Source organism: Equus caballus, chromosome 9, assembly GCF_041296265.1.
Source record: "Equus caballus isolate H_3958 breed thoroughbred chromosome 9, TB-T2T, whole genome shotgun sequence".
In the NCBI taxonomy this organism is placed as follows: domain Eukaryota; kingdom Metazoa; phylum Chordata; class Mammalia; order Perissodactyla; family Equidae; genus Equus; species Equus caballus.
The window spans coordinates 19,132,721-19,145,601 of NC_091692.1; the positions used below are offsets into that span (position 1 = coordinate 19,132,721).

A 12,881-nucleotide genomic window follows, 5' to 3' on the forward strand; every position below is an offset into this window, starting at 1 on the left:
TTCCCACTTTACGAATCAAGAAACTAAGGCTCAGAGGAGTCTCACATTAACATCAGACAGTTATTAATAGAGCCTGGGTGGAAACACAGGTCTCCAGTTCCGAGAATCCCAGGTCAAGAAGTGAAGTAGATGATTTTGTAAGGGCACCAGCAAGTCCTTGGCAGCCAGGAGGAGCACCCACGTCTCTGGGTACCTTCCAAATTCTTTAGTCACCTCTAGAGTGTGCTGCCATCTCAACAATGGCTCTATTGCTTTCAAAGCACCTGAAGTTCATTTAACCTTTATGTTTAAAAAATTTTAAACTGGAATGATCTTGAAAGCAATAAGCAGTTCTATTTTCCTTTCTTTTGAGAGTTGTTACCACCAGTGATTGTTTCCCTGTGTTAGTGTTTATCTCATAGAGTGTTCTCAGAGCCTTGGCTGAAACAAGCCCTACCCTCAGCTCCTGGCATCTGGTTTGCAGGCTCTGGAAACACCAGTGGTGAGATAGAAGGAGCCATACCAGTGATCTGGTCTAGAAACCTCATCTCACAGAGCCCAAATGCATGCTTGTCAGCCTACAAAGGTGTCATGGAGAATCCACTGGGTGGATCCATGTGGACTTGACAGAGGAGATGATTTTCTGTAAACACATGATACAAGTCAAAGCCACTTCCATTGGGATTGGGGCCATAGTGAGTCACTTGCTGCAATTTCAGACAGATTGGAATCTCAGCTCTTTCCTGGGCCTTCCGGTGAAGCATGCAGACCAAAGGGAATCTGCTTCTGTTTATAAAAAAGGACCCCCCGTCCCAGTTTCTTTACCAATACTTTGCTTTGTTTGTGCTATATCTACATCACTGTACATTGCTGTACGTGGAGGCAGACATGTGCAAGAGGTGCTGACCTCCCTAGTCATCTGGTGTGGCCTGCATGTCTGCCCCTCAGATGCTGCCTTCGAGAGATGCTGCTCTTCAGCCTGCCTCCACTGGGCCAGACTGAGACGCTGCCCTGCCCCAACCCCATCAGAACTGAGACCCATGGGATACACAGAAGCACTGGACTGGGAGACACATGACTTGGCTTCTTCTTGTGAACTTGGATAAGACACATGCCCTTCTAAATTTTGGATTCCTCCTCTCTAAGACAAGGGGTTTGCTGTGGCCGAAGCTAACACAGCAACACTGTAGGGACGGCTTATGTTGTTACGACAAAGGGGACTCCCAGAGAGCAGCCCAGAGAGCACTGCAGGGAGAGGGGACAGAGGAGTCCCCTTTAAATGAGATTGATTTAGGGGCTTACAGTAACTTTGCCACTGGACAACGTTTCCTGAAAGTGCTAATGGAGATAGAAGGTGAGGAAAAGCAACATGTCAGGCCGTGAGGAGCAAACCAAATGAGGGGACAGCCCAGGCCTGTTCCATGGGTGAATCAGCAGACAGCTCACACCTGCAGAATTATTGATTCATACACATTTTAAGCTGTTTTTATGGGCAGATTTTGGGACGGGGTGGAACAGGATTGGACTGGGCCATGGGGACACTTGAGGCGATGTAGGGCACCCTTGGTGGTTCTGAGGACAGTTGTTTAAGAGAGATGTCTCACCGTCCCCACCCTTGGCAGCCCGTGGAGACCCTGTCACCTTCCCCCTCCCACGGCAGAGTGGGGTGACGGGAAGAACACAGGGTCATTGTGAACAGTAAATGATGTTATCTATGCAAAGCACAAGCACGTAGCTTTCAAAAAGGATAGCAACTATTAGTGTTCTGTGAATTACCCCAAAGGCAAAGGAAAGCAGAGCCCTTCTAGCAGCTCCAAGTTGTACTCAAGTCCAGCATGTTCAGACACACGAAGACAAAAATGAGCTCCCCTCCCCACGGCTGCCCCTGCTGACCAACAAACAGCTCTTGCCTTCAGACCTGTCCCACCCAAAGGGGGAGCCTCAGGACCTGTGGGGAATGCAGCACCAATGCTGGGAGGCAGTGACCACACAGATTGAGTACGAGATAAAGTCATCTAGACCTAGGTTAGAATCCTGGTTCTGCCATTTACTAGCTGTGCTGTATTAGAAAAGTTACTTCAGCTCTCTGAACCTTGGTTTCCTCATCTCTAAAATGTGCAAACATCGGATGAATAAACACCTATTGAGCAAATGGGAACAAGTCTACTTTCCACATGTGTCTTTGTGGAAATTAAATGACATAGATACTAAGCCTACTGGTGACATAATGGGTGTTATGGTTAATTTTATGTGTCAACTTGACTGGGCCATGGGGTGCCTAGATATTTGGTCTAACATTACTCTGCATGTATCTATGAGGGTGTTTTTGTGAGACTAACATTTCAATCAGTAGACTGAGTAAAGCAGATTGCCCTCCCTAAGTGGGTGGGCCTCATCGAATCAATTGAGGGCCTGAATAAAACAAAAAGACTGACCATCCTATAAGAAAGAGGAAATTTTCTCTTGCCAGACTGCCTTGGGCTGGGACATCATTTTTTCCTGCCTTCAGACTTTAACTGAAATATTGGCATTTCCTGGGTCTCTAGCCTGTTGGCATTTGGACTGGAACTACACCATTGGCTCTTCTGGGTCTCCAGCATGCTGGCTGAAGATCTTGGGACTTGTCAGCCTCCATAATTGTGTGAGCCAATCCCTTATAATGAATCAGAGATATAGATATTCATATAGATCTAACTATATATACTGTCATGTGCTGCATAACGACATTTCAGCCAATGATGGACCACATATATGATGGTGGTCCCATAAGATTAGTACCACATAGCCTAGGTGTGTGGTAGGCTATAACATCTAGGTTTGTGTAAGTACACTCTATGATGTTCGCACAATGACAAAATCGCCTAACAATGCATTTCTCAGAAAATATCCCCATTGTTAAGCAATGCTTGACTATATATAGATACATATTTATATATGTGTATATATATCCTATTGATTCTGTTTCTCTGGAGAACCCTAATACAGTAGGTATTAAAGAAACCAAAAAAGGTTATTTTTATGATTGCTATTTCTGTTATGTCTTGGAACTTAGCAGAAAATGTTGCCTGTATGTAAAGCTGATTGAAATTATGTTGTGTAAGAGACAGGGGAAAATGCCAATAATGGCCTAAACAGCACTTGCTATTCATGTGCTATTTAGAAAATGTATTTGATCTTCTAAAACAAGCACTTATAACAACATTTGTGTGTATATCAAGATATATGCACCTTATATAATATACACATATGTATAATATATGCATAATATGTAATATTACATAATGTGTATATATTATGATGTTCATTATATATTATATATAATTATATAGACAATTTTGATAATATTATTACCTTAAATTCTGGGAAAAGCATTTTAGATTTGTATTCATAACTATCTGCTGTTTGTATGACTCTCTAAAATTTAAGAATTATATTATTTGTACTAAATATTATTTGTGTATTATTCGTACTAAGGAATCATAACTATGATGAAATCATTGAAATGCAAAGCTGACTTTCATCTAAAGTGGGTGGAGAAAGCCCTCAGTGGCTGCCTCTCTCTGCAACTCGCAGAAGTGGCAAAGGGCTCCCACACAAAGACAAGCATGAACCCGGAGAAAACCATTGCACGGAGATTCCAGGCACAGGGGAGGAGGGCAGTGGTGGCAGGGGAGGACAGCAAATCTGCCTTGGCTGGTCAGTCTTAAGATGTGCTGCTTGCTGATGACACGAGGGGCCTTAAAATGATTCATTCGTAAGAAAAGGAAAGATGCAGGGGCTGGCTCCGTGGCCGAGTGGTTAAGCTTGCGTGCTCCGCTGCGGCAGGCCAGGGTTCGGATCCTGGGAGCAGACATGGCACTGCTCGTCAGGCCACCTTGAGGCAGCGTCCTACATCCCACAACTAGAAGGACCTGCAACTACGATATACAACTATGTACGGGGGGTTTGGGAAGACAAAGCAAAGCAGAAAATAAAAAAGACGAAGATTGGCAACTGTTTTTAGCTCAGGTGCCACTCTTTGGAAAAAAAAAAGGAAAGATGCAGTCAGAAAAAACTGTATCTCCAGTGACTTTGTTCCAGGTGGGAAGAAAGGACATAGAGCTCCAGGGGGTGTTTTATCTCTTCTGTACAGGCCAAGACTTTGAGAAAGGAAAATGTAGGAAGCAGACAGCTAGCTCAGGATGGTGTCAAAGGACACGATTTGGTTTTCTGGTGACAACCTTGGCTACCAGACAGTAGACACCCACAAGGAATGCCATGAAGTCTTTGAGGGACATCAATGACTTGGCAGGCAGAAGACTTGTCTCCCAATCAAGGCTTTGAACTGAAATCCGAGTTTGGAAGGAAGAAAGGATCCAATAACAATTTATGCTGTGAAAGGAAAAACAGGATAAAATGCCTAACAAGTCTTAGAAAAAAATAGTAGGAAGACTATCATGAATAATGCTTATAGGCATAGATGTCTATTCACCTAGATGTTTATTGAATACTTAGGTGCCCTGGAGAGTTTAACAAATGAATGACACCCAGGCCCAGTATCAACTGAAGTGTCCTCTAAAAGCACAGTGAGGAACTCATGACCAGCCTTGTTGAAAGTTTCATCTCTGAAAAGGAAGGAAAATCCCTGTTACTCTGCGCTTAATTCTGACTCAAAGAATTAGTCACTGATTGGCAGTGAGGCTGAGACATTTTAGAATTTATAACTTGGTGTGGCTGGATAAGTACAGGACTTCCAAGCACATTTCACACATTTAGAGAAAAGATTGGTTGATTTCTTGCTCAAGGAATATGCATCTGATTCCAGGGTGGAAGAAAAGAGGTAGGATGCACTAAATTCATGTGGCTGCAGAGGGAATTCTTACTTCTGATTTGAAAAGAGGTCTGTGTGAAAAGGTGGAAGAAGAAAGTGACCCAGGATGAGCCCATGAGTAGTTTAAAGCAGCAAGCACATCAGGAGCCAAGAATGGTGGACAAGGAGAAGGACAGGCAAGACCATTTTAAAACCATGTTTGACTTAAACGTTCATCACTAGGAGGCTTGTGAGAAACCTGTAGGTGTATATCCGTTGTAGACATCAAAAAGAATGAAGCAGATCTACATGAACTGATTTAAAAACGGTATAACAAAATAGTTTCAGAGTTAAAAAAAAAAAAAAAAGGCCGTAAAAGAGTATTATAGTAATCTCATAAAAAAACAAAGTGGATCTTTATGTGTGTATGGATATATAGAGAGAGCATGTACATAATACATACTCAGACACGTTTGTGTATACATAGAACATTTCTGGAGAGTATGCACAACTTGTAAATTTCCATGGAGGAAAAGAATTGGGGGCTGGAATGGAGGGAGAGTTGTTTTTTGTAGCATAACATTTTATACTATTTAAACTTTTTTTACTACATGCACATACAGTAGTCCCGGCTGTTCTGCAGTTTCCCTTTCCTCAGTTTCAGTTATCCATGGTCAACCATGATCTGAAAATATTAAAAGGAAAATTCCAGAAAGAAACAATTCATAAGTTTTTTAAATTGCAGTGCCATTCTGAGTAGCATGATGAGATCTCCCACCGTCCAGCTCCATCCTTCTGGCCATGAATCATCCCATCATCCAGTGTATCTATGCTCTACCCGCCCCTTAGTCACTTAGTAGCTGTCTCGGTTATCAGATTGACAGTCATGGTATCACAGTGCTTGTGTTCAAGTAACCCTTATTTTACTTAGTAATGGCCCCAAAGCACCATTAATCACTCACTGTGCCTAATTTATAAATTAAACTTTATCATAAGTATGTATGTGTAGGAAAAAACATAGTATATATAGGGTTTTGTACTATGTGCTGTTTCAGGCATCCATTCTGGGTCTTGAAACATATCCCCTGTGGATAAGGGGCAACTACTGTATAACTTCCCAATTAGAACACTTTTTTTTTCATTAAGCTATGTTTGGGGCAGGATCAGCAGTGCTGAGAGGAGCCTGCTGCTTTGAACAGCTGTACACTGTCAGCGTTTAAAACGCCACCTCAATGGCATCGCCTTCTAGTCCATCTGTAACCAGTCTTTCCCTTTCTGGTCATCCTGCACACCATTCCAGTGTTCTCTTTCAAAAGCATAGGTTCACCTAAGCCAAGAAATCCTTCTTGCCTGTTTCCTATAAGATAAAATCCAGTCTCCTTAGTGGGGCATCATTAGTGGGAAGTGATACTACACCCAGTACAGTATCATTTCTGGGTCCAGCCAGAAATCCAGCTGTTTCCTTCGCTTCTCCTTCTCCACTTGATCCGTGCATGGTCAATCAACCAGGACTAAGCAATTCTCCTTACTAAAGCTCTCTGAAGTCCACTGCCTTCCTCTCTTCCCACTGTCACTACCCTAGACCAAGTTCAAGTTCCTTGGTTTACCCTGCCAGCGTCCTGAGAGTCTTTCCTCCACTCCCAGCTGTTCTCCATACACTACTTTCTTTTAAAATGCAAATAGTATCCTATCACTCCCCAGCTTATAACCCTTTAAAGCTGCGCACTGATCTCAAGCTAAAATCCCAGCTCCTTAGCAGAGCCAGCCTCTGCCTCTGTGGCCACTGCCATCTCTTCCCAATTCCTTTCTCTCCGCTTGGACTTGATCTCCACCAACTACCTTGCACTGCTCAGTTCCTTGAACACACCATTCTCTCTTTCCTCTGAGTCTTTGCACATGTTATTTCCTGTCTTAAAACATTCTTCTACTCCCTTCTCTCTGGTCTTCCAACCCCACCTGGCTCAAGCTTTCAGCAAAAAAGGTCATAAATAATACGAATGTCATAAGAAAATCATAAATAATGGAGGAAGAACACAGTCACTCCTCTGAGGAGGAATCCTGCAGGAATTCAACTGTCAGAAGAGAGCTGCCTGAGTAAAACCACAGAGGCAAGAAAGTGTTGGGCAGGTGGGAGAATGGAAAGCAGAGGGATCCATCATGTGCATAAGGGGTGGGGGAGGACTGGCTGAACGTGTGGCAGAGGCTAGAGAAGGTGAAGGATCTTGAAAGCCAAAATAAGGAGTTTAGTGCTCATTTTTTAAACAATGGGAAAACTTGAACTGTTTTTAAACTGGTGAGTGGCAACCTCTAGTATTTATTTTAAAAAGACTTGACAGACAGAGTGCAGAGGAATAAAGCTGAGGAGATGAGTGATCTTAGGGAAAGATGATGAGAGCCTGGCACAGGGCAGCAGCAGGTAGGACTGGCAGGAAGTGATAGATTCGAAAGAGATGTGAAGATATAACCTCCTGGGCTTGATGACCAAATGCAGAGGAGGAGACACCCTGGAATCAGAGATGACTCGTGATACTAGCCAGAATAACTGGGAATATGGTGAGGTCATTGGCTGAGATGGGAATTATAAGAAGGGAAGAGATTTGAAGGAAGATAATGAATTAGGTTTGTAGCATGTTGCTTTCAGGCTGTAAGGTCAGGAAGCCCATGTCCATAATTAAAATCAGACACGACCCTGGTTATGGCATGCAGGGCCATTCACAGAAACCACCTGTTAGAGTTGTTTCATCCTTCCTGGCGCAGAGCATGTTTCCATGACTCCTGTTTTCCATATCTCAGAGAAGCCATGTGAATTGTTTGCCTTGCATGCAAAAGAGTTATAAAAGCACAGGGAGAGCGGAGATAAGGTCTGTGAGTGGGAGAAGACCTGTTGTGCTGGGGCCAAAATTGCACTAGAAAATTGTTTTTCTCCCCAAGCTTGTGTCAGTCACTATTCTGTTTCTCTTCCTTCAAGATTCCCCTCAAGTCCCAACTCTGCCATGATGAGCAACTTGAACACTTGAAACAACTTCACCTCAGCTCTGTACTAGGCCCCTGGGACGCTTTGAAGTCCACATGCCAACATTTTTCACATAGTAATGCAGTTCCTTCTTTGCTTTGAACTCTTCACAGGTGTATTTCTTGTCCCCGTAACTAAAATTCTTAATTCTTTTTTTGCAGGGAAACTTTCACCCTGAGCTAACATCTGTTGCCAATCTTTCTCTTTTTAATTTCCCTCCCCAAAGCCCCAGTTCATGGTTCTATATCCTAGTTGTAAGTCCTTCTAGTTCTTCTATGTGAGCTACCGCCACAGCATGGCAACTGACAGTCAGGTGGTGTGGTTCCATGATCGAGAAATGAACCCAAGCTGCCAAAGCAGTGAGAGTGCCAAACTTCAAGCACTAGGCCATCAGGCCTGGCTCTAAATTATTAGTTCTCAAAGAGCATAATTTATGCCAAACATTTCATTTTGTTATTGCCACAGTGCCTGGTACATATTAAGTTTTAAAAAAATACAAATTGGATTGAAACCGACACTGAATTCATTTGGGGTAGAAACGAGAAAGGACAATAACCACCTTGAAAGGACAGGGTATAACAAGAGATAAGATGTTGATTGGAGGTGCATCACTTCCTAACACACAAAGGAATGTATTCTAACATAACAGGAATGCTTTCCCCCTCTTCTAATAACAAGGACTTTGCATTCTACATATGCTTGAAAGAAGGAGGAGAATACCAGCACTCCAATCATCAATTAAGTTGTCTTCTCACCTGGCTAAAAAGTCTGTTTTCCTAGGACCACCTTTTGTTTATAAGCAACAACAGTAAAATAAAATACAGAACTTGTCAATTACAGTTAATCCTGCTCAGTGGTACTAAATAGTGCTCAAATGGCAAGACTGAGGGTTAAGTCTTTCATGTCCTTTCAGTTCTTTCTTTTCATTAGAGGTACACTTGTGTGGCCATCATGCTGTTTGGGCAACTTAAAAGAAGCGTATTCATGACTCAGTTGATGACATCATTCCCTGGGCAGAAGAGGTGGGAGAACCCCAAGCATTGCCTGTGACCCATTGTGTGCTTGTCATGACAGAAGAAAATGTCTGTGGGGGAGGTGGGGAAAAGAGGTAGAAAGGTTGTTTTCTGTTGTCAGTTCACAAGTACCAATAGGCCTCTGATCACAAAGATCTTTCCAGCTGTCTTGCCACCAGCACGTGGCACTCTCCCATCTACATCACTATTTAATATGGAAACCCCCATGAGGGTTACCTTTCACCCTTTACAGGGGCAGTGAAAGATTAGGACCTCCAACTTACAGCTTCCTATAGGGGGAGCTATTAGGAGTAGGAAAGGAAGTGGCTCAAAAGTGGACCCAAGTCTACTCTTGAGAGCAGCGTGAAGTATGCCTTTGGAGGCTGGCAAAGATGAGGGGGAAAAGGCACTGGAGTTCTTGCTTCACAATCCTGCCAAAAGCTTGATTCCTACTCCTCTTAGAGCATACCTTTCCCCTTCTGAGGTTCCCCCAGGCCTGGGTAAACAGGAGAGCTCCTTCTTGGCCCTGGCGGCAGCAACGCCTGTTGGCTCTGGGTCACATTCCTTTCCAGACTTCACAGGCCTCGGGTTACAAAGGCCTTCTTGCGCAATCCTTAGGAAAGTGGGCATGGGGGCTGGGCTGGGCTGAAGGGGAGCGTCCTGCATGTGTCAGAGATCCAGGTGTGGCCAGATGCCAAGGTACCGCAGGTGGTGGCAGCAAGAGAGAGAATCAAATGACTCAGGATCTCTGGCAAGGTAGCTTTCTTTTACTTTTTTTTTCTCCCAAGCCTGTTAAATAAGACTTGTCAAGATGCATCTTCTTAGGCAATTTGATAGAAAACATTTCAAAAGTTTGCTTGGCATACCTGTGCTTCAGTTTACTGGAGAGATTTGGGAATTCAAAACCCACAATGAAGAATCTGAAACTAAAGCTCCTTTTACCCCACCATTTTTCACAATCAGCTTTCTCCTGCAGTTTTATATTGTAGTATGTGCAAAATTACTCAATATGTTACACAACTTGTGAAATTAACATAGAAGCTGAAAGATATTACCACAGGCCTGTTTAAACCCTATGCCATGATGGAATGCTTTTTCTTGTGATAATCATTTTGTAATTCTCTTTTATTAAAGACAATCTATGTGGAAAACCAGAAACATATGGAAGATCCTTACAGGATATACACTTTTCAATTGATTAAAAAACAATCTAGTGGCCTAGAAAATATACACCAGACCTTTGGAGCTTATGACTATGAAAATGAGGTCTATACTTATATTCAACAATTCTTCATTTCATTTCATTTTCTTTTGGATTTGGGGACTTTAGGCTGATATTAATATATTTGCAATGAATTCAATTAGAAAATGCTCTGAGTATCGGTGTTCAGGGAGTGCCTGGGCTCAAACTTACAAATTGGAGAGGCAAGACATATATAGCTCTACATAAGACAAACCTAGACAAATCTAAGGCAGCTCCTAAATTATCAAGATAATTCCAAAGAAAGTGTTAATTCATGAGATAAGTCAGGAAATGCTTCTATAAGAGACATAGGTGATAAGGATAGGTCAATTACCATGGGTGGTATAACAGCCCCACACCTGCCAGATGAAGTGTTTACTCACATGGACATTTATGGGGTACACAAATACATATCACAGAGGGTACACACACATACTCATAAACAAAGTGATCAACCTAAACTGGAAAAGGCGAGGCCATAGGAAGTCTGTATGCTTATTACAAAGCAAAATGCTCGTTAATTGTATAAATGCTTTCTTTTTTAAGGGACTACCTCTAATCAGGCCTCAAGGCAGAGTAGCCTGTCAATTTCCCTGGATTTCTTTTCATTATTATCTCAGCTTTTTGGTTGGGGTCTTGAGTGCCTTTTCTTGACCTGGACCAAAGCTTGTTTAATTTGGAGCTGTGAAAGCTATGCAAGCTTTGGTGAATAATGTCACCTACATGGAGTACCCGAGTTTACCAGTAAACACACCAAGGTGATAAAATGAGGTGTCTTCTACTTAGAATATTCTAAGTTGGAAGTTGAAATATTCAAATATGAACCAATAAATTCATTCAGCATGAATTAGGGGCAGGCAGTACTGGAGACGCCACTGGGCTGAGAGTGGCAAGACTTAAGCTTTAGTCCCCAGGCCAGCTCTAACTAGCTCAATGACCTAAGCCAAGACACTTAACCTCTCTGTGCTGGTTTCCTCTTCTGGAAATGAGGATGTTTGAATGGATGATCTCTTAGTTCCCCTCCAACTCTGAAATTCTGTGGTATGTGACTAACACAATGGTCAGAGAACATTATAGTCAATAAATATAAATGCAGACAAGTTAGAACATTCTGTGTTTTGTGGATATTATTTTAGGTTAAATCTAAACTTGGTTTTCAATGACTATAAAATGAATGAAGTCTAAAAACTGGACCAATGAGGTTTTAATTTTCAAGGACTTAAGAGGCTAGATCATAATCTAATTGTGAAAATCAAAGTGGCTTCCCTAGATGGGAGTTGAATATGTGCTAGAGTTAATGTGTAAGGACATTTTGTTTTTATCTGGTCTCTAGATTTATGTACAAGCTTTGGGTTATTACTACTTTTATAGTGTGAGAGTATTGGCCTTACTGCTGAGATATATTTATTTCTGATGTGTTGGAGGCCAAGGAGTCCTGAAATCGTTGAAATCGTGTCCTGTGGATAGAGATTGGGTCTCCCCTCCTCTGGTCTATTGCTGTTGGGGTCTCCTGTGGGTATCTAATCTACCCGTCAGAACACTGGACTGCTGCTTCCACTGGGGGAACGCAGCAATGCACTCGGATCTTGCAGGCGAATCTCAGCGTGCCTCCTGGGGCAGTCCTGTATTGGGCCCTGGGGTCGCAGTGTGCTGAGACCCGAAGGGAGGCCAGTGGAGATGAGTCAGGGCCTGGCGCCCACCCCACACTCCGCCCTACTGGTAAACAGAACAGTTATTTGCCGTCACTCTGAGCCTCTCAGGGCCCCAAGCCTCCAGGAAGAAACAAATACTTTAGAAGCCAAAACCCCAAGGCAAGGTAAAGAAAACAGAACTGTCCGCATCCCCAGCGATGATTTCACTGGCTTGAGTTCCTTAGTGGGGGCCGGGGGGAGCTGTAGCTGGTTCCAGCTAAACTGTTTTACTTACTTCCCAACCATAAGGTCCTTCTCTTTCACTGTTTATAGGGGGTGGCCTTTTTTGCCTTTTAAGCCTTGAAGTTTCAAAACCAGACTTTAGAATTAATCTCAGTTGCTAACCCATAACAAATTTTTTTCTCCTCCTCATTACTTTTGTTTATATCTTTTTGTACTATCTTCTATTAAAATACTTCCTGCAGTTAACTTATTTTTGTTTAGTTTATTCTTCCCTGTTATTCTGGGGAGAAACTCTTAAAAGAAAAACACCTAGATAAAAGAATAAACATCAGCAGGCAGCAAACATAGACTGCTTTGGAAAGTAACTTTCCCTGACCTCTTGAAGTACCTCTGCCTTTTGCATTTTCCCAGTGGCTGGGGAGAGGACAGTGAGGGGCTGACAGTCTGGGAATTGTCCTTGTGGTCTGGCTTCATGACAATAAAGCTGGCTGTTGGGAGGACGCGCCCCCAGCTGTTTCTGGTGGGACAGCCTTTGGCTTTTTGTCTGCTCATTTGGAACCTTTACCTCACCCTAAAGTATCTTTGCTATACTGTTATTCCTAAACCTGGAGACACACTCATGTTGTGGTCCTCTCCTCCTGCTCCTTAGACATCAGCAATTTCTGTTATGAGCTTAGCAATTGTCACATACCTGAACCGGAGGCATGGCTGGCCACTTCCTTCCAGCTCCGTCAGGTAGTGTCTCACCTCTAATATATCTACAGCTGAACCTCCTGTTACCTTCTCCTTCTCAGTAGCCAAGGCTGAGCCTGGGCTGGGTATTGTGATGTCACAGAGTAGAATCCTTGCTCCGCCCAAAGGCCCAGCAGAGACCCTCTGGCTGCAGCACTTCCTCTCCTGCCCCTGGCTGGGGGTTGGGAAGGTCAACTCCCTAATTTTTAAACTGACCCACAGAATCTTATTGTAGGCA

At 43.0% G+C, this 12,881-nt stretch overlaps 1 protein-coding gene across 2 annotated transcripts in view; it reads right to left on the reverse strand.

The window, feature by feature from the left end:
* Positions 1–12,749, reverse strand: part of DNAJC5B (DnaJ heat shock protein family (Hsp40) member C5 beta) — an 88,541-nt gene extending 75,792 nt beyond the window's left edge. The window contains exon 1 of one of the 2 annotated variants that reach the window (XM_005613089.4): positions 12,603–12,749. Coding sequence is in view for 1 of the 2 variants with exons in the window: in XM_023648526.2 (XP_023504294.1) it covers positions 12,603–12,617 (15 nt within the window). In the remaining variant the exon portion in view is untranslated. The remainder of the gene's footprint in view (positions 1–12,602) is intronic. The other variant, XM_023648526.2, reaches the window with a different exon arrangement.
* Between the last annotated feature and the right edge of the window lie 132 nt (positions 12,750–12,881).